Source organism: Cnephaeus nilssonii (genome assembly GCF_951640355.1).
Source record: "Cnephaeus nilssonii genome assembly, chromosome: 13".
NCBI lineage: Eukaryota > Metazoa > Chordata > Mammalia > Chiroptera > Vespertilionidae > Cnephaeus > Cnephaeus nilssonii.
In genome coordinates, this window is record NC_137084.1 from 38,370,994 (window position 1) to 38,392,191 (window position 21,198).

The 21,198-nt window shown below is 53.7% G+C and overlaps 2 protein-coding genes across 7 annotated transcripts in view; one reads left to right on the plus strand and one right to left on the minus strand.

Annotated features, from left to right (window-relative positions):
• The first annotated feature begins 4,372 nt into the window (after nucleotides 1-4,372).
• On the plus strand, nucleotides 4,373-10,407 carry CYB5R2 (cytochrome b5 reductase 2). The gene is made up of 8 exons (XM_079787570.1): nucleotides 4,373-4,468; nucleotides 4,705-4,777; nucleotides 5,852-5,958; nucleotides 6,212-6,341; nucleotides 6,950-7,033; nucleotides 7,742-7,827; nucleotides 8,997-9,096; nucleotides 9,688-10,407. Exons 1-8 carry the CDS (start codon nucleotides 4,388-4,390, stop codon nucleotides 9,858-9,860), a joined length of 834 nt encoding a protein of 277 aa, XP_079643696.1. The 5' UTR covers nucleotides 4,373-4,387; the 3' UTR covers nucleotides 9,861-10,407.
• Nucleotides 10,408-13,053: 2,646 nt separating this feature from the next.
• PPFIBP2 (PPFIA binding protein 2) overlaps nucleotides 13,054-21,198 on the minus strand; it is a 132,268-nt gene continuing 124,123 nt past the window's right edge. For 2 of the 6 annotated variants that reach the window (XM_079787551.1, XM_079787552.1), the window contains 6 exons: nucleotides 20,796-20,918; nucleotides 19,469-19,594; nucleotides 18,590-18,778; nucleotides 17,502-17,672; nucleotides 14,914-14,979; nucleotides 13,054-13,783 (listed from right to left, as the gene is read on the minus strand). In XM_079787551.1, the coding sequence (XP_079643677.1) occupies nucleotides 13,712-13,783; nucleotides 14,914-14,979; nucleotides 17,502-17,672; nucleotides 18,590-18,778; nucleotides 19,469-19,594; nucleotides 20,796-20,918 (747 nt within the window). In that variant the 3' untranslated portion in view covers nucleotides 13,054-13,711. The other 4 variants (XM_079787547.1, XM_079787549.1, XM_079787548.1 and 1 more) reach the window with 3 other exon arrangements.

Sequence of the window (21,198 nt, forward strand, 5' to 3'; positions counted from 1 at the left end):
CTGTTCCAGTTCTAGAAGCCAGAAGTATAAAATCAGTTTCACTGGGCCAACAAGGGGCTGGCTCCTTCCAAAGGCTCTGAGGGCAAATCTTTTTCCTTGCCTTTTTCAGCTTCTGGTGGCCGCTGGCATTCCTTGGCTTGCAGCCCCTTCCTTCATCTTCAAAGTTCATCGCTCCAATTACTGCTTCTGTCATCACATTGCCTTCTTCTCTGTCTCCTCCTGCATCCCTCTTATAAGGGATATTGTGATGTTGGACCCACCAGACAATCCAAGATAGTATTCCCATCTCAAACACTTTAACATAATCCCAACTACAAAGTCCCTTTTGCCCCACAGGGTAGCATTCGCAGGTTTCTGGGATCAGAATGTGGGTATACTTCGGGAGCCATTCTCTATACCACAATTTAGGCTACACAGCTAGCACCTAAGAGGTGGTCATTTGTTGAAGGGGTAAAATGAAATAAATACTTTTCAAGGTCAAAAAGCTAAGAGAAAGTCCACAGCAGCCTGGAAATTGTTTAGAGAGCAAATGCTCAGTAAGCATCAACTTGGTCAGGGCGTTGGTTCCCCCAGTTCAGCAGTGAGGGAGACGTGGTGCTGCACAGGAGATGCTGTCTTGTGGGGCAGCGACTCTATATACTTCAACAGGGAAAACAGATGTTTCTTCTTTCTTTTTTTCAGCAAGCACTTGCGGAAGGCCTGTTCTTTGCCAGGCCCTATTACCAAGCTGGGCATTTAGAGAGTGAGAGGTACTCATGGTAAATTGCAGGGGATTAGTAGAAGATAAGCTAAAATCCAGGCAGTAGGAGAGCAAGTGAGGGACTCATATAAAAAGTGTGTGTAGGAGTGCTGAGGAGAGGAGGGACTCTCTGCCCTGTATAAATTACTGGGAGTCCAGATAAGTCCAGATAAGCCTTTTATCCTGCTGTAAGATTGGTAAAGGAGGATGTGCCATCTACCTCTCTGGTAACACGGAGGACTGTGCAGGGAAAATGAGAAGGGAGAATGGAGGGAAGAGGCAAACTACTAAGAAAGCCACAGGAAAAGGAGAGGTGACTTTTAATTCCAAATGCAAAAATACTTTTGATTGATCAAAAAAAAATGACGTTCGTTCTTTCATTCATGTAATAAATATTTATTGAGCATCTACCAATTGTCAGACACTATTCTACCTGGGATACAGCAGGAGTTGAAATAGACAAAGCAAGTCTTGGCCTCTTGGAGCTCCCATTATAGTGGAGAAAGGCAGTAAACAAGTAGGTAAGATATATACAAGATAAGGTGATAAGTCTTACGGGGCCAAATTAATCAAGGAACCAGCATAGAGCTCTGATGGAAAGGACTGTTCCGTCCTTTAGTATTTATGGAGCATCTACCGAGTGCCGGGCAGGGTGCTAAATGCTGCAGGGCAGAGATGAATTTATTCATTCAGGACAGTCACTGTGCTAAACCCTGGGGAAGCCAGCTTTCTGACCTATAATAGAATTTCCAGGCAAATGTGAGAATCAGTTCTTTATCGATTGAATATTCAAGATGTATAATTATAAACTGAAGTAAAAGCTATGACTAGAATGTAATGTATACATCTACTTAAATTGGGGGACAGGAGCAGGCATCTCTGAGGAAGTGATATTTGAGCTGAGAACCAATGAATATATAAGAGTGGATGATATAAGTACTCGTTATAAACTATTATAATTAGAACAGGGGTGGGGCAACTAGCTGAATGTGAGAGAACAGAGAAGATAGAACTAGACCCGTACATATATAAAAAATGATACATGACAGCAATGGCATTGCAGGTTCGTGGCAGGTACAAGCAATTCAATAAATGTTACCAAGACAACACCTTATCCACCTGGCAAAAATTAAATTGGATCCCTGGTTCAAACCATACACAGAAATCAGTTTCAGGTGGTTGAGAGACTTAACTGTGGAAGGAAACACTTTAAATTTTATCAGAGAAAATATAAAATATCTTTAGAATCTTGGGTATAAATAGGCAAGTCACAAAAAGCACTGACCATAAAGACTGAAGATTAAAACATTTGACTACATTGCAATTTCCAATTTCTATTCATCAAAATACATCCAGGGAGTGAGAGAAGAGAGAGAGAAAAAAGGAAGGTAAAATAAGTTGCAAACTGGGAGAAAACATTTGTAAATCATATAACAAAGAAGCAGTCTTTAAAATATAAAAAAAAAAAACAGTAAGAAAATATGGTACAACTCAACAGAAAAATGGGCACAAAGCATGAACACAGATTTTTTTTTCCTTAGAAAAAGAAATGCTATGGGAAATAAGCACATGGAAGATATTAAATCTCCATAGGCAATGATATTAGGTTCACAGGCCATCACTTTACACTGACTATATTGCAAATAAATAAATAAATAAATAAATAAATAAATAAATAAGATATCTGCCAATAATATCCTGGCACCTGCAGGTGTTAGGGGAGGTGTCCATTACAAATGGGCCTGTGGTGTGTGTTTGGGGGTTGGGGTAGGTTAATGGGATGGGAATCTATTGCTTGGCTTCTGTCTCATTCATGTCCAGGAGGCAGGAATTTATCTTTGCCACTGGGATAGGTGAACTGATGCGGGAGGAGAGTGAGCAAGATTCTCAAATATACTGTGAGGAAACCCCCATAACCGACATGCCTGCCATTCTGCTTCCCATTTATTATTGGGTACCTGTCATCTCTCTCTCCCAATAATAAATGAATGAATGAGCACCTTGAATAATGTGTGTTTTTTTTTTAAAACTGGATCACACCCCTACCTCACCCTTACAAACACCTCAGGCTCAGAGTAGGATGATAGATAGATAGATGCTCTTAGAATTGGCCTAAATTCCCAGTTCCTTTACCAGCATTCCTTCCCTCCCACTCGGACGTCCAACCTCCCTCCAGCCAGCAGAGGACAGGGAGCTCTCTGTCAGGGCAGCTCGGAGCGTGCAGGCAGTAGACCAGGCTGGAGAGGGGGCCACGTTACAGGTCAGGGATGCTTCACTGGGAACGAGGAAACCCCCGGCAGGGGAAGCCCCTGGATGCCGCCTGGCCCGGGCGCAGGGCAGGTGCAGAGCCAGAGTCACGCGAGGAAAGAACCTTCCAACGCCGCGCCTCGGGCTGGGGGCCGGGGTGGGGGGTCACCTGGAAGGGCGCCCGCCGCGAGCCGCCGCCGGTCAGGGCACGCGGCGCCCGGCCCGCCCCTCCCCTCCCCTCCCGCCGGCGTCCCTACCTGTCCGCGAGGCTCGGCCGTCGGTCCGGCGGAGCTGCAGGTCGGCGGCCCCCAGTCAGCGGGCCCGCGGGGTGGGGACCGCGCACCAGCCCCACTTCATCATGTTCGGCGACTCATTCCGGGTGGGCTCCCAGGGCAGGGCGGCCGGCGGGAGAGGCCGCAGACCGGAGGCGGGCGGGCGGGCGGGGGCCCGGGAAAGCCCGACGGCGTCCCCGGGGTCTTACGGGGGGACGGGGAGAGGTCGGGAGGCGGACGTCAGCCGCGGGCGGGAAGGAGGGGAAGCGGGTGGAGGGGGCACGCCGCGCTGGACCCTACGGAGCCGGCGAGGGCGTGGTGCGTGCGGGGCGGGGCATCGGGGCGCCGGGCGTGAGAAGGGGGCCGGCGGACCTTCCCTGAGTCTGGCCCGGGATCGCCAGGGTCTGCAAAGGAGCGGGCGGGCCGGGGCCGTGCCGGGTGGAGTTGGAGGCAGGGGATGGGCGGAGGATGACAGGGGAGTGTTGTCTCCTCCTCCTGCCTTGGAGGTGTTGGCGTGTCCCCAAAAGCTAAGATCACGGAGCACCCCAGCTCCTAGCCTAAACTGGATGCTGGGAGCAGTGGGAGAGGCGAGCCCGCCCCTGCCCAGCTCTCAGCCAAGATCACCTCTGGAGGATGCCACACCCAGTCTCCCCCTCTAGTTCTGTCTTTGGGGGCTGTGGCCTTCGTTCCAAATTGTATGTTAGAAGCAATGCCCTCAACCACTCCACCTCCAGGAGGGGACTCCCAGGGATGGCACCCTTGGGTGGAGGAAGATGGGCAGGAAGGGCCTGGCAACATTAGCACTCCCAGGCCATCTGCTTGGCGTGGTTCAGGCAGCCTGCAACATGCCACCTTGTCTGACCTGCAACTGACCCCATCCCCACTGGGTCCCCCCTAGACTCAGCCTGCTTTCTCTTTTAGTGCCTTTCCCTCTGCCCAGTTTCTTTCAGGCACACCCCAGCCTTTATGCACTGGGTGTGGAGAAGGCTCCTGTGTGCCTGAGAACTGTCCTGCCAAAGGCAGGCAGGACCTGAGGTGCCCTGCTCGCATTGTGTCTGGCTAGGACCCGTCCCTGCTCCTTGCCGTCGCCGTCATTGGGCTCACGGTGCTTCTGTTGGCCCTGAAGAACATGAACTCAAGGAAGAGACAACTTACCATCACCTTACAGAACCCCGAAACCAAGTATCCGCTGCCCCTGATTGAGAAAGAGGTAACGGGTCAGCCCACGGTCAGGAGGTAAAAGAGAGGAGGGCTGAGGGGTGGGGAAGGTGCTGAGCTGGGAAGGCAGGGCCGTGGGGCAGACATTCAAGGCCTCCCCACTGCCATTGTGTGTGTGTGTGCGCACCTGGGAAAGCACCAACTGGGACTTCTATCCCAGGCATCTGGGCTCCCCAGCACGGCTTCTAGAAAGCTGACAGAGCCTGCCTTTGTTTTCTGTTTTATCAGCAAATCACCCACAACACCAGGAGGTTCCGCTTTGCACTGCCCTCAACAGAACATGTTTTGGGGCTTCCTGTAGGTGAGTGGTGTTTGGTTTCACTGTAGGTGAGTGGTGTTTGGTTTCAGGCCTCCTCAAAGATTTTGGTTTATGTTCCTGAAGGTACAGGAAGGACTGGCCCTCCAGCGCCCCTTCCCTCCTTTTCCTCCTCCTCTTTCTTTTCCCCCTCCTTGTCCTCCTCCTCCCTGTCTCTCTCCCGGTCTCTACCTCTGTCTACATATCCACTCCCTTTCCTGTGTACAGTTTCTACTCCCTCAGACACCCTGGCGCAGAGCTTCCTCTGGCTTCTGTCTCTGAGCCTCTCTATGGCCACTTCTGCCTTCACCACTAATTGCTGAAGTCTCCCTGTTAGATCCAGCAGAAATCGGAAGTCCCAGCCCATCATGTGGCCTGGGGTGTAGTTATGATCTGTAGGTCTCTGGCCACAGCTGGTCCCTTCAGTTCCTCCTTGGAGGGGCAGGATTACATGGTTCAAAAGGTCACTGCTGCCCCTCAGCAGAGCCATTGCCCAGGAAGACACAGTGCTCTTTCTAGAACTTTTGGTCTGCGGGTGTCCAAATCCTGGGGCTTTGCATACCTGTGAGCCCAGGCGTTCTCTGTGCCAGGCAACAGGTTGCAGCTGAGGGGGGCTGTGATTCATTCGCTGACCCCAGTGATGCATCCAGTTTAGGAAGAAATGACTTCGTGATGGCAATATATCTTGCTTTAAAAGGGACACACCCCTTTCTGTAATTTTTAGTAGTCAGCCTCCAACAATGAGCTCTTCCTGCTCATTTGACACAGTGAGCCCACACTAGCAACAGGTTTCCTGTGAGTGAAGCTGACAACTACACTATGATGGAGGAGGGCAGGGATATGGTCCCCATTCATAGAGATGCTCAGAGAGATGACGTGACTTGCCCAGGGTGGCACAAGGAGTGACAAGGACAGGCCTAGGATTCACACATCTGCACTGGGGCTCCTTCCCTGCTTGGCCCTCCTCCCGTGCACCCTGCCCCACTATGCACCCACCTCCCTGAGGCTCAGTCCTTTAGGGGAGTTCTGCGTCCTATTTAGGCTGGCCACGCCAACTTGCCGTTTGATGCCTTTTTGTAGGTAACTATGTCCATCTCTTGGCCAACATTGATGGTGTCCTGGTGATCAGAGCATACACACCTGTGTCCAGTGATGATGACCAAGGATTTGTGGACTTCATTATAAAGGTAAACGATGCCCCCCATGTCCAGGTGCCTCACCCTCACAAGCCTATTAGGGTGGTGGGGTGGAGAAGGGACTCTTTCCCTGGACAGTGTCCTTTAACAGGAAAGCCGTTGACCTGGTGAAATCTCCGGGTTGCTTAGAGCAATTGTGAGTGCAGGGCATTTTCTGCATGGTTTTCAACAGCAAATGCATAAGTTGTGTGTGGTGGTGGCCTTGGGTCTGAGGCTGTGGAAACCAGGCTGCCTTATTTTTCAGATCTACTTCAAAAATGTGCACCCGAATTATCCTGAGGGAGGGAAGATGTCTCAATACTTGGACAACATGAAAATTGGGGACACCATTCTTTTTCGAGGGCCAACTGGGCGCCTGTTCTATCATGGGCCAGGTACTGGGGGTTCACCCTGGGCCTCCCAGGGGGAGGAAGAAGATTCCTGTGGTAGTTGCATTGTTCTAGAAAACGCCTCAGAGTTGAGTCACCTGGATTTGTACTTAAAGTCGTCACACATTCATTCACATACCATTTCACAAGACTGTAGGTGCCATCCAGCCAGGGGAGTGGTTGGGTGTTTCCTCATCACTGTATCTCCAGCACAACACCTGATGCATAAAAAGTAACCTACTGCTGTTGGAAAACAGGTGGATGGAGTCCACACTCATTCATTTACTCACGTATTCGTCACTCACTCGCTTGCTGCTGTGGGTGAGAGCGCTGTGTGAGGCTCCCTATCCACTATCTAGTGGAACCTCCCTCCTTCCTCAGAAGAAAAGATCCAGGGAGGATCTTCCCCACAGAGGCCCAGACTCTATTCCCACTCTGTGCACAGGTGCACCGGGCTGGCCACGGAGGTTGCTCTGGCTTCCCCTCTGGCTTAAAAGGGTGCAGCCATGTCCTCAGATGGATGTGCCCCCGAGAAGTCCCGAGGAAAGGCAGTGCTGTTTTGCAGGCTCTCAGGCAAGGACTCCAGAAGTGAGCAGTATCCTCTGTGTTTCCAGGGAGGTTTTCAGTCAAAGCATACAAAACGAGTAAGCCTGAAGAAAAACGAGCCAGTCACCTGGGAATGATCGCTGGGGGCACAGGTAAGAGGCTTCTGAGGGCTTCGTCCTAGGTGAGCCCTGAGCCACTTCTGACCTTGGAGTCCTTGGATCCTAGAAGGGGAGATGTGAGTGATTCCTTCCCTGGCTGTTTCAGACGGGAATGCGGGTCAGTGATAGGCCTTGGCCCTGACCCTGTGCACCCTGCTCCCCTTCACCAACATGGTGGGGGAGGCCCAGGAGCCCGGGGGAGCCTCTAAAGTCAGGCTGGGAACAGGGAAGAGGCTGAGGACCAGGCCGGGAAGGCCCACACATGGTCCCCCAAGGACTCCTAGCTCCAGTTCAAGCCTCACCCCCATCTTTTGACATGAATTTCTAAAAGAAGAGAACAAACATGTAAGGTGAACTACAACTCTCCAGGCACCATAATAGGCACTTTAAAAACTATTACATTTACTCATCATGAATTCTGTTTCACAAACGAGGACCTTGAATTGCTCAGACAGGTACTTGAATCACCCTGGTCAGATAGCAAGAGAACTGGGCATGGAACCCAGTTCCCACACCAAATCCAACGCTCCTTCCATCTGGCCATATGAAAGTGAGAAAGGGAAAACCAAAATGAAGGGCAGTTCCCCACTGTGAGTTTTGGGGACCGAAGTGAGAAAAGTAGACCTGGGGTCCAGCTGCTACAGACCAGGGACTGTGGGCAGCCGCGAGGGCAAGCTGGCCTGCCCGCAAACTGTGTTCCAGGGATCACGCCCATGCTGCAGCTCATTCGCCACATCACCAAGAACCGGCGTGACAAGACCAGGATATCCCTCATCTTTGCCAACCAGGTCAGTTTTGCTGAGTCTGCCCTGGGCTCGCAGGGGTAGGATGGGTGGAATGTTTGCTGAACAGGGCTCTGCATTCTCCCCTCCCCGCACTGAGCCCAGGCCACTTGGTGCCAGCGGCTGTGGGTGGACCAGTGGGCTGCTGGCGGTGGAGAAGCTAAATCCTGGCCTGTTTTCCCACTTGTTGCTTTTTTTAAACTCTTGTCTCCCCAACCAACCTAAGCACTATGCTTTCCTTCCTTTCTTAGTACTTAGTTCTACGTTAATCTGAGTATAAAAATCATGAGGCTCCAGCCTTTGTTTTTCTCTTTAGCTCTCCAGTGCTGTTTATATATATATATAGCTTAAGCGACCGACTGGTTGCTATGACATGCACTGACCACCAGGGGACAGACACTCAATGCACAGGATCAGGCTCCCTCCTGTCTGGATTGGGCCTGTGGGGATTGGGCCAAAGCCAACCATCTGACATCCCCCGAGGGGTCCCAGATTGTGAGAGGGCACAGGCCAGGCTAAGGGACCCCACCGGTGCACGATCTGGACTGGGGAAGGATGCAGGAGGTTGGCCAGCCAGGGAGGGACCATGGGAGGGCTCCAGGGCGTGTCCGGCCCATCTCACTCAGTCCTGATCTGCAGGACCACAACAGCAAGCTAATATACCGGTTGGAGCATCTGCCCCCTGGTGGTCAGTCACATCATAGCGAGCTGTTGAGTGGCCTTAGCATATCATTAGCATATTATGCTTTGATTGGTTGAATGGACGACTGGACACTTAGCATATTAGACTTTTATTACATAGGATATTATATATCGCTGCCTTAGCCCCTTCCATTCCCTGCAGAAGATCCTGGGCCCCACACTAAGCTAGTTTCAGCTGGGTTTGCTGAGCCTGGTGCTCAGTGTGGTTGTGGGAGGTGGGGCTGGGGCCTCTGAGGGAAGCCACCCCACTGCTGTGGAGCCACGGTCTTGCAGCTGGAGGCAGTCACCCAACTGCCCAACTCCTGCCCTCACAAGAGAGGGTTTGTTGTGCAGGAGCAGGGTCTGTGGGGAGCACTCCAGCTAGAGTTGCGGCAGCCGGGCCAGGAACATGAACATGCTAACCCATGTACTCTCATCTGAGGGATAAGCAGGAAGTCTCTGGAGGGGCCGTGCTCAGGCTGTTTCCTTTCTAGACAGAGGACGACATCCTGATGAGAAGGGAGCTCGAAGAAGTTGCCACAACTCACCCGGAGCAGTTCACCCTGTGGTACACCCTGGACAGGCCTCCTCTTGGTACGAACCCCATTCTCCCCACCATGGGTCATTGAGCCACCTCAGGGCCGAGTCCCTGCTGGGGGGAGGGGTGTTTATTTGGACTGGGCTTGCAGGTTGAGGACTTGGGCTCTACCTCCCACGGAAAATTCAGGAATTTGAAGAAGGGAGGATTTGGAACGACCTGCTTGCAAAGGCAGTCAAGGGAAGGTGTCTGATATCGCAGCAGAACTTCACACACTGCACTGAATATCAGGAGGGACACTGAGGCACTGGGCCACCCTGAACACCTACCCCCACCTTGCACTCTGTACACATCCCATGGAGGCGTCAGATACACTGCCTCTAATACGGCCACTGACCCCTTCTTCATCCTCGGCCGTGCTCACGGCAGGCAGACTCCAGCCAGAGGCCTCAGAGCCTGGGATCTGGAGTAAACTGCGGCCTGCCTGGGAGCCCCATGTCCTCTACTTCTCCGCTTTCTGCAGAGAACAGTAGTACACACTTCTGAGTCTTGGAGAGCAGCCTGGCCTCCCTCTCCCTGGCTTTAGGGACAGCAAGAGGCCTGGGGCCAGGGTCTCGTCTCCCCAGCTCTCCTCTGCTTACCCTCAGGCTGGACATACAGCTCGGGCTACGTCACCGCCGACATGATCCAGGAGCACCTCCCTGCTCCCGGCAAGTCCACGTTCATCCTGGTGTGCGGCCCACCACCCCTGATCCAGACAGCCGCTCACCCGAACCTGGAGAAACTGGGCTATTCCAAGGACATGATCTTCACCTACTAACACTCCCTTGCTCTTAGCAAATGTCCCTGGTCTCTTCCATCTGACTCACAGTGAGTTCAGCGTCACCATGTTCAGAAGTGCCTCAGGGGCACCCTCGGGCTCACTGGAGCCCCTCTCTTTGGGGTGGGCCTAGGAAGGGATTAAGGGACTGGAGACAAAGTGGCCTCGGGAGCCTCCTTGCCTGGGGAGGCTCGGAGGGACTTCATCCTAGGACCTTTCCCCTTGGCTCAGTGAAATAAACGTCAGTACAAAGCAGATAGCCCATGGAGTGTGGCTCTGTGGGGGACCCGCTAGGCACTTAGAAGGCCCTGGCCTGCCCTCCATGTGCACTGGCTGTGTGTCCATGGGAGGGCAGAACTGGCAAAAGTGCCAGGGCAGAATTTCGGAAGAATCCAAGTGGGGTCATGTCAACTCCCAGTAATCTCTTTTGACTCCCCCATCCCCACCCCCACACATGTTTGTTTTTATAATCCTCACTCGATATTTTTCATTGATTTTTTAGGGAGAGTGGAAGAGAGAGGGAAAGAGAGAGAAATATCGATGTGAGAGAAACACATTGATTGGTTGCCTCCTGCAGGCACCCTGACCAGGGGAGGAACATGCAACCGAGGTACATGCTCTTGACTGGAATCGAACCTGGGACCCTTCGGTCCACAGGCCGATGCTCTATTCACTGAGCCAAACTGGCTAGGGCCACAGTGTTTTGTTTTTAAGGTCAGACCTACGAGAGGGCTCAGGCACCCTCCCTGAGCACCCGCCCTTCTCCTGTGGGAGACCCTTGAAGGAGGAATGGTGTTAAGAACACACATGCCAGGGCAGTGGGGGGACCCACAGGGTAGGAGGGCTCCAGGGATCCTAGACCCCCTGCACTTTGCACAACAAATGGAGGTAAGGGGTGAATTTTTGCTGGCATCCTCTGAATGCCAGGCTCTGTTCTGGTGCGGTGGGTAGGGGTGGTCACAGACAGAAGCTTCCGAACCTGCAAACAAAATGAGGTTCAAGAAGCTATTCCTTACATCCTTCCTATCACTAACCCCAAAGGCTACGAGTGCCCACCCTTGCCATCTGACGCTCATGGCCTGGACATGCTCCTGCTCTGTTACCTGTGAGGGGGTAGAACCCCTTCTGCACTTGATTTTGTATAATTCTCATAACAAGGCACAGAGTCTGTGGGGATACTGTTCCTTAAGTTATAGATGAAAAGGAAACTGAGCCTCAGAGACAAAGTTACTGTCCCCAGGTCATTCAGCCAGTAGGTGGCAGAGGTGGGCTTCAAACCTGGGTCTGTTTCATTCCAAGTCACTCCTTCCTTCCCTTCTCACAAACACTGGCATAGCAGCAGCATTGCCAAACCTTGATATTGCTGGACTTCTTATTCAACACATATGTGGGTAAGTGAGGGGGAGAGGGAGGGCAGGCTATAGGAGAGAGAGGGACACCGCTCTAGGAAACAGCTTTGTAGCACCCACAGGATGGCCCCCACAGGGTACCTCCCAGTGGGCTGATGGGGTGGGCTGCTGGAAGGCAGCCAGCCCCATTCCTCTGCGTGGTCAGCGTGTCCTCAGGGAATCCCCTCCTCAGAGAAAGATACTCTGCTGAGCACTGCATGATGAGTAGATCCTACGCTGGGGTATTTTTCTTAAACACAAATGTTACCTTGCTTATCTCCTGCTTCAACCTCTTCCGCGTCCCCACCTGGCTACCTGGGTCTCCAGGATAAATTCCAGCGCCTGGCTTACAAGGCCTTTCCCGATGTGGCTCCAGCCGGCTCACCAGATTTCTCTTTCCCCCAGCCTCCCACTCTGACCCCCTTCTCTGGCTCAGCAGTTCTCAGCTAGAGGGGATCTTCCCCCCAGGGACTATTTGGCCAGCTTGGGAGACAGTTTTGGCTGTCACAGCGGGAGAAGAGTTGCTGTTGGCACCTAGAGGGAGGCCACGGGCACAGCTAAACATCCTAGGGCACACAGGACAGCCCCCACCACAGTCAATTATCCGGCCCAAACGCAGCAGTGCGGGGCTGAGAAACCTGTCTTCACACGACTTCCCAGGGTGTGCTGAGATGCTTCAGGTCCATCTGTCTGCGTGCCTACCCCCTTGGCTGGGTTGGGGAACCTGCTTCATCTTTCAGAACTCAATGATCACCTCTTCCTTGGAGCCTTTTTGGCCCCGGCCCCCAGTCCTGTCCTCCATCTGAAACGATAACTTGCTGTTGGGGCTGTAGGGACTGCTACTGGCGCCCCTGCAACACCAGCACTCTCCTGTTTGAGACTGGCTGTGTGCCCTCTAGGACCGTCTGCACCCTTAGGAAGGACCTTGGCGTTCATGCCTGTGCCTCTAACCCTCCTCGGTCCAGCACGAAAGGCACTTGACCTGCATACACGAAGGAGTGTGTGTGTGTGGGGGGGGGGGAAGGGGGGTGGTTTGCAGCATGGATCTCCTGTGCCTTGTGAGGACCAGGATCGGGCCATATAATGGGCGCAGAGCCCACCCACAGCAGGTGTGCGGTGAGTCTGTGTTGAGGGTGGGCTGGTAAGGGAGAAAGACCACAGGTCACTTCAAGGTGAGCCAGGAAGGGCTCAACCTCAAGGGACACAGGGGCCTCCAACCGAAACACCGGTGAAGGCTTCCTGAAGGAGGCCGTGTCTTCCGGGTCTCAGCAGGCAGGATTTGGCCTTGTGGCGGGGACTGGGAGAAAAACACATCCCACAGTGAGGGGAGAGTGAGACGGTAGCGCAGGCGTGGACATGGGGTCCTGAAGGCTGAAGATTCCAAAGGGCTGGGGCGCTGACGAAGGCTTTTGAGCTCTCATCTGTGGTAATTCTGGAACTGAGGAGTCGTTAGCCAGAAGCCAACAGGCTTAAAGCAGTGCTGTGGGAAGGCCACTGGGGATGGGGTAGAGGAAGTCTAGAGGGGACCACGTAGGAGACCAGCTGTGGAAATCAGATGAGAGGTGGGGCTGAGCTGGAGCCATCACGGGAGGTGGGGGGCAGGGGAGGGAAGGGGGGCCAGTCACCAAGGGCGGAGACTGGCTGGGAGGGGACTGTGGGGCAGGGGCATGGGCTCTCTCCTGAGGTGGGAGCTGCCTGAGGTTCATAGGTTCCTCTGGAAGATGGAGTTCCCAAGGTTCTTCCACTAGGGTGAGCTGTTTGATCAGACAGTTGCATTGGAGGCTAGTGAGGGAAAGGTTGGAGGCTGGGGGGGTGGGGGAGGGGGAGAGGGTGTGTGCCTGCTCTGCTTGCCCAGCTTCACCGAGAACCTGAGACAGGCTTGCTCTGCAGTTGAGGGTTGGCTGAGGGCAGCCAGGGCTGGGAGGGAGTCTCACTGCTCCTTTCCTCTTCTCACCCAGATCCCTCATGGGACCAGATTCCTGTGAGTGGGAGCAGGTGCCTCTGTCTGGCAGCGCCCAGGGAGGGGCCCTGTTATCCCCTGGCCCAGCTCAGTCACCACAGCGCACTCAGAGGGCGGTCTCAGCACTTTTCCAGCAGAGCCTTTATGCACGCTCGGCCCCGCCCCTTTGGTAGAAGAGCCTCCCCTGTCTCTCACGCAGTCCTTGGCCACCAGGAGCAGCTGCGTCTGCACCCACATCTCATTGCCTCCACACAAAAGTGGTCGCAGCCACGTATAAAAGTACAAAAGGTATAAAAGCTGTGGCGAAGGGCACAGCACTGTTGAAAATGTGGGGCGCTGGGGCCACCTCTGGACATCTGTCCAAGCCCCAGTGTCCTGCCGCCAGCACCCATGTCCGAGGTGCCCGGCCTGCCTCAGCCTGGCTCTGCTGTGGCTGTGTGCCAGCTCCCCACTGCAGTAGAGCCTGGGATCCACACGCGTCTCTCCGGCTCTCCACCACGAAGTCATCTCCAGTCCTCAGAGTTGGGAGCAGCCAGGTGAGAGTCGTTCAGCATCTGGTCCTGGCTCAGCATGGTCTGAAAGGTCACAGCCGAGGGCGCGGTTGGACGGGGTTTGGTCAAGGCCACCTTACTGCAGCTATGTGGGAAGCAGCGGGCACTGGGGGTGGTCCCACCTGACCCTATAAGTTCATGGTGTCCCAGGGACCCTGCGAATTGGGTCAGATCAGACAGCATGATCAAGTTGATAAATTGCTCATACCTTAGAGGTAAAGCTGCTATTTTCAAGGCCACCAGAAACCTATTAGAGGTGAGAAGGGCAGAGCTGGGTGGAGTCATTTAGGTGTGTGAGCCAAGAAAAAACAATTGAATAAAAATGATCCTACTTGGATTCAGAGAGATGCCCTCTGCCCCGATCACGCCCTTGAATACAGCCTTCTTAACCTGTGTCTATGGGAACCAACAGGACCTGAAATGTATGGGGCCCCCACAACGTAAAGTGGGGATAGCCTTTTCCTGCCTGTTCTAATCTGCCTGTGCACCTTGCAAGGAGGCTAACTTTAGCCTTGCTTTACAGAAACTGAACCAGGGCTCGGAGGGAGAATGACCTGCCCGATGACCCAGCAGGGGCATGAACCAGGCTAGCCTCACTCCCGGTGTGCTCCTCTTCCCGAGACCAGGCTGCCTGCTGGCACACCAGTATGTGCTCATGTGACTTGATATTCAGGATGTCAGAGGCATGATGGGAAATATGTGGGTCTCACGGGCAAAGAGGGTAGAATAGTGTCCACCAGGCCAGAGGTGAGGCGGGGCATTGGGCTGACTGGGCAGGTGACCAGAGCTACTGAGCATCTCGGTTTCCTCACCAGCTCTGAGCCTGGGAAGAGGACCTGAGGCCTGGCGTGCTTTAGCTGGTTTTTGCTTGAGGTCCATAAGCCTCCCCAGGGCCCTGAACTGCTCAAGGCCCAGCAGCAGGCCCGTGGAGAAGGCATGTGCACCGCCTGCTGCCTAAGGGCTGGCTCAGGCTCTGGCCCCAGCGCCCAGCACCCTCCTTTGTTCTCTCTGCACCGCCACCTCCACCCCGCCTGAGAGCTGCTGATGACACAGGCTCTGGAGTGGGGACAGGGCTGTCCCAGGCCTTGTGCATCACCTCACCAATCTCATGGGGGCTCCCAGCACCTGTTCTGTGAAGAGGGTCCGGGTCCTACCGTGAGGCGGTGAATGTCTTGGGAGAGGAGCCCTATCTGCGTCACAGTGCCTTCCGAAGGTGCCATCTGTAAAACGGGCAGCGGCCCGGTCAGCACATGTGGACTCCACTCGTGACTCACAGAAATGGCATGCACTTCTACAGCTCGAGCATGCTCCCCCTCAGGGTGCAGACAGGTGTGGGCCAGGCCCTGAGAGCGCATGCCACCTCTGTCCCTGGGGAAACACGGAGCCTCCAGTGTCCCACACTGCCATGCACATGCTCTCCTGGGTCCCTATCCGGCAATAGTTCCAAGGGTACACCCAAGCAGGGCACAGACAGGGCCTGCCAGCAACAGCCCTTTTCTATATGCGCAAGGCTCTCTTTCCAGAGCAGAGAGGAAGGCCTTCAGGATGCCGAATACACTGGCGATTTCTGGCACCCATAGGACCCCGGACACCAATGCCCAGTACAGGCACAGGGAGCATCCTCAGGGAGCTGACCATGGAGCTTCTTCACACCAGCACACCCCTTCCCTCCCCTTCCTGCCCCTCCTCCTCAGGTAATGCTGGCCCACTCCTCCCTGAAACCTATTTGACACTGTAAATTTGGAAGCACCCTCTGAGGGCATCATATGTGACGCCTCATTTCACAGGTGGAGGCCTTGCTTGTGCCCACACAGAGAATTAGTGATATAATTCCATGCAGTTTGAAAACAGGCACATGCAGGGATACCCTCCCCAGGATGTGATAAGAAGTAAGGGATAGCCCAGCTGGTGTGGCTAAGTGGTTGAGCATCAACCCATGAACCAGGAGGTAATGGTTCGATTCTCGGTCAGGGCATATGCCCGGGTTGTGGGCTCGATCCCCAGTAGCAGGTGTGTAGGAGGCAGCTGATCAATGATTCTCTCTCATCATTGATGTCTCTATCTCTCCCTCTCCCTTCCTCTCTGAAATTAAAAAGAAAGGAAGGAAGGAAGGAAGGAAGGAAGGAAGGAAGGAAGGAAGGAAAGAAAGAAAGAGTCAGAGCCTGTAAAGAAAGAAAGAAAGAAAGAAGAAAGAAAGAAAGAAAGAAAGAAAGAAAGAAAGAAAGAAAGAAAGAAAGTCAGAGCCTGCCCTGACTATGGTTCTACAACCGTGGTACCCAGGGACCAACCTAGAGACGCACCTACCACGCAAGGTCCCAGGCACTGGCATCAAACACCAGCCGTGCCAGCTGGTGAGCTTATCCATCTCTCACTGGCCGGAAGTGAGGGGAGACAGACAGAGGCCATGGCCTGAGGTTACAAATAGTTTAAGAAGCAAATCTGAGCACTGGCTCCATCTGGGACAGAATCAGAGTGTCCTCAATGGGGTCATGAGGCCCTGGGACACCAGACGGTCACAATGAGGCTGTTAGGCTTCTGCAGATGAGGCTCCGGGGGACCCAGTGGAGCCAAAAGCTGCCCTGGGCAAGCTAGAATCTCCTGGGCAGGAGCCCAGGCGTGTCTCTCACGCAGTCCTTGGCCAGACAAAGCCAGTCTGGAAGACCCATTATCAGTTAGTCAGCCTCTAAATCAGGAAGCAGGTCTTTGCAGCCCTGCCAACACAGGCGGACCAACCCCCACAGTGGCTAGGGGCCCAGCTGGGCCCATAACAGAGAAGCTGGCAAAGCACATGAAAGAGCAGCAAGTCCTTCCAGCAAGGCCGCCTTCTTGTCTCCCCACCACCGCCTTCACTGGGTGGCCCACGCCGCTGAAACAGAAACCAACTGTGGGGTCTGCACGTGAGATGTGACCTACAGTCAGGACGTGTGTGAGACACGAGGGGCGTGGAGCCTGAGACCACAGGGCCACAGGCCTCCTCTGAAGGATTTAGGGTGGGGGGTGGGGGTCCTTCCCTGCCCCTCCCCCTGGTCCATGACACTTGGCAGATCCACAGTGTGCATGGCGAGGACCCGTCTTCCGGCTGGGTGCCGCTGGTGGTCACACCGTGCAGGGGGCAGGACTCATCTCCAGATGTGCTCGGCTCTCTTCCCCACCAAGACTAAAGACGTGCTGTATGGTTTGCTTTCCACATAAATATGGTTTTATTACCAGGAGGAAGCGACCACCTCTGTAGTAAGGCACAGCACAGGGACATTGTCATGGCGGCAGAAAGCCCTGCTGCTGTCCCTTGGATCACGGCCGAGACTGTGGCACAGGCCTAAGGCACTTGAGATTGCCCTTCAACTGAAGCACAGTGGACGGGCCCGGGAGTGAGCCCCTGGCGATGGTCCACGGTCTCAGGACCTGTGTCCAAGCTCGTATATTTCCACGGGTGCTGAAGATGGGACACCGAGAAGTACTAAAAATGTACAGGCATCTGTTAGTGTCTTTCCCCCTGAGTGAGAGCACCTTTGGCAACCGTTCCCAAAGTCTGGCCCCTCAGCAAAGGTGCGACTCCATGCCCTGGCCACCCTCGGGGTTCGAGAGACAGGCCCAGGGGAACACGATGGCTGAGTGTTCTCTGCGAGCCATGCACACGCACGGGGGTGAGACGCAGTTATGTGCTGACACACACGGTGTTACTGTGAGTTCTCAGGGTGCACAGAGAGGACAGGTGACAGGGGCATCAGCTAATCTGTCCCACCTGGTCCAGCCCATCCACTTCGGGGGCATCGAGTGGGCTGAGGCCCCGGTAGCCACTGTAGACCCTGTCACCGACACTGTCACTGGGCTCCATCGGGCAAATGTAGTCCGTCGATTCGTCGAACTTCTTCTTCCTTATGTTTCCAAAGTGTGAGAATCCCAGTTTCCTTGGCTAAAACACAGCAAATGCAAGATTATGAGAAGATCGTCAAGCTGGTGTGCAGGTCTGACTGACCATACCTTACACGCAGGCCTCTGAGGAAGATGCAAGGCAAACTGCTTCTGGAAAAACTCTCTTACCCAAACAGAGCTCCTGTAAGCAATATCTATGCTGGGGGAAGACCAACAGGTAAATGATCTTACGTGGAGTGCTGCCCCCACAAGACTCCACTCCTGAGACGCATGCCTGCTGTCGCAGCAGGGATGCTGGCATTGCCCGGGGACAGGGATGCCTAGAGGCCCTGCCTCACCACAGCTGCTGGTGCCACACAGGGGAGCTCTCCTTCCTTCCACTTGCCCTTGTGGAGCCACAGGGGACAGGCCTGGTGGCCCTCCTTCCCCTCTCCAGCGGCGCCCAGCAGTGTTTCTGCTGCTCCCCCAGACACACTTCCTGTCCTGCTCCCTTGGCGAAGGAGGTCTGGGAAGGACCTGGTCTGAGGACCGTGTGGCTCAGACAGGTCAGATGGGCTTGGTGGCATTCTGAGAGCCCCAGTGAGTGGTGCTGGTACTTGGACAACCTCGGGACTTCTGGATAACTATGTGCCAGCTGCCAAGGGGAACACTCCTGTGGCACAAAACTGGGTTTGACTGCAGGGAGCTCAGGCCCGGGAAAGTGAGTCAAGGCAGAGGACAAGCTCCTAGCCTCCCGAGAATAACTGCTTCCTGCACGTGACATCCATGTAAAGCAACCTGCACTTGGACTCCAGAGTGGCCGGGAACTAACACGCTAACAGCGAGACCACAGCAGAGCTGAGAGAGCTCCTGGTCCAGGTGCACGCACTGGGTTGGCCCCGGTGCTGGGTCACTGCTGTACAGCATGAGGGCAGGAGGAGGGCCGCTGGACCGCCGCAGGAGGTGTCCGCCACTCACCCGGACCTTGGCTGTGGTGGTCAGTGGTGTGTAAGCTGGTGAGGTCATTTTCTCCCGTTTCTCTTGTTCAGCCTCAGGACCAATCAGAGCATTAAATTTGGTAGTTAGGTGGCGTCTGAGGAGCGTCTTTTGTGGGGGGATATTGAGAAGCATAGCCAGGGTGTCCCCAGTGAAGCGTGGCTCCAGGATCTAAGAAGAAACCAGACAAACCACCCAGTGGTGACGAAGGGGCTCCAGGTGATGACTAAGAAATGCGCTCCCCCCACCCACTGCGGGCCTGGGTGCGCCTCCGAAGAAGAGCTGAAGCTCGCACTTGACCTGTGTCCCACGCCCCTCTCTACCTGGCCCAGAGCCTGGCTTTGAGCAGACACTCGCACAACTGCTAACTGATCATCTCCTTTTCACAGACGAGCAGAGAACTGTGACCTCTTAGATAAGCACACCTCCCAGACCCCGCTCTGGTTGACATCCAAGCCACCCCTTCCTCATTTCCCTGCTGGCTTTGCCACTTGACAGATCTGAGTGACGATAAGGACTGTATCACGGCAAGCAGGAAGCTACATTTTGAGGGGGGACTGGCTGTCCTCTCTGGCCCCCATGTTCCTATAGGAGGAGGTAGAGCTGAGGGCTGATTCTCACACAGCCCCTTTCCCTGGAACCCTCTGGTCTGTGACTAGGGAAGTCCTTCCGGGGGCCGTCTTGCTTCTATGAGGCATATTAATTCTCAACCACAAATGATCAAAAACACTTTGAGACTTCAACTTATACAAGGATTTCAGGTGAAATATCAAATATTTTTACTAGGACTTATGTCTAGTAAGAAAGCAATTTCTGAATAGCCCAGTTTTCACTGGTGGGCTCGTCCAAAGAGCCACTCACAATGAGACCTCCATGGACGCCGCTCCCACGAAGGTTGGGTGCATACTCCGCCAGGTCCACAGATCGCAACCACTCCATCACCCTGTGGTTGGACCACTGCACAACTTCTGAAGGAGAAAGGTTACCCTGTGACGGAGAAGAATGATGAGATTAGGTCTAACAGACCCCACCATGGCACTCTGTGGAGCAGCCGCCGGGAATGAGCCCGCCCTGGCTGCCTCGCCACAAGACAAGTCCCATGCCCCAGGGACTCAGGTGGAAAGACCAGTTGCCCGAGAGCGTTTCCAGTTTCCAGGAAATGGAGCTCTCATGGTATCATGCAGGATATTCTACACTGAGATATCCGATTCCAGAATCCTGTTATTCCCTAATTCTCTGGTTCACTTTGGAAACAATAGTCCCCAAAGGCACAGAGTCATTCATTCAGTGATTCAACATAACTTTAAAGAGGACTGTCAATTATGAGCTGAGTGTTTTATAGACAAAAACATCTCCCTGGTGTGGCCCAATGTTTTAGGAGAGCACACATTAAGATACTTGTGCCTAAGTGCCCTCTGGTGGCAACGGGTCTTTAAAATACCCAGTATGTGCCTGTCGTATAGAAAAATTACTTGCTGAATAGGGAAAAAATAGGTGTGGAGGGTAGTGGTAGGCATCGTTAGTCCCTCAGAAAGCCGAGTCAATCTTAGAGCAGTTAGACTTAGTTCCCAGGAACATGGGAGACGTGGTGTAGTCATACCCCGTTAGCTTCAGGGCCCACCAGGAACTCTGAGGTTCACGGAACATTATCAGGGGCTTCTCCAGAATTTGGATTGCTGTGTTTAACTACATAATTTATTCTCTAGAAAAAACCTGCTCATGGATCCCCTGTGCACCCAGGTCTGGAGGTCAGTTAATTTCATATCTACCAATAGGGAGATCTTGTCTAAAATACTAGGTTCCTTATGGGCTCCTCATCTACTCTTCTCTGCCTCCTTTGACACCCATCTTTCTGTTTTGCCTCCTCCCTCCCTCTCCTTTGCACATTTCCTTATCGCCTTTCATTATTATGATGGCTGTGCAAGACTTGCTTCTCCCGCCCTCTGGCCCACAGCGTGTGTCTCCCCAAGGGAAGGTGGGAACTTGAAGGTCTGGTGGCTCCTGTGGGGCACAAAGCATAGACCATGGAGTGTCTGGGGCAGCACAGAGCACTAGCAAAGGAAAGAACCTCTAGTACCAAAGTCCGAAATGCAGGCAGTTCGTGATGATGTTACTCTTGTTTTCTTATACCCAATCTTACAGATGTCCTGGCTCTGCGCTACCCAGATAGGTACGGTCCAGCCCTCACCTCATCAGCTGGCCGCCGGTGCAGGCAGTGAGGGTTGAACTTGTTGACGTGCAGCACGTGAATGGCACATTTGATGCTGAGATGATGTAGTTGGCTGGTGACTTTTAAGAAGAGTAGATCATTCTGGAAGAGGAAAGTTTTGGTTGATGAACCAGAGTTTCCAAAGTGACAAAAGACCCCCTGAGGTTTCTTCTCAGACCAAACACAGACAAGCCAACCACATCTCGGCAGGTGCACATGGACACACCAACAGCTTTTCTTAGCACAATGGTTCGGACTTGGCTACTTGGCACCTCTTATGTGACAAACAACACGATTTTCAGACTGTAGAGTGTGAGGGAGGTGGTGGAATCAAGTTTAAAATAGCCACCCCAGGGACACCTGAGCTGAGTGCTCACAGGGA

Excerpts from the sequence above, each read along its gene's own strand:
- CYB5R2 (XM_079787570.1), top strand. The coding sequence starts at position 4,388 with ATGAACTCAAGGAAGAGACAACTTACCATCACCTTACAGAACCCCGAA. Across the intron at positions 4,469-4,704 it reads TGCCCCTGATTGAGAAAGAG|CAAATCACCCACAACACCAG; the intron begins GTAACGGGTCAG and ends CTGTTTTATCAG. Across the intron at positions 9,097-9,687 it reads CCTGGACAGGCCTCCTCTTG|GCTGGACATACAGCTCGGGC; the intron begins GTACGAACCCCA and ends GCTTACCCTCAG.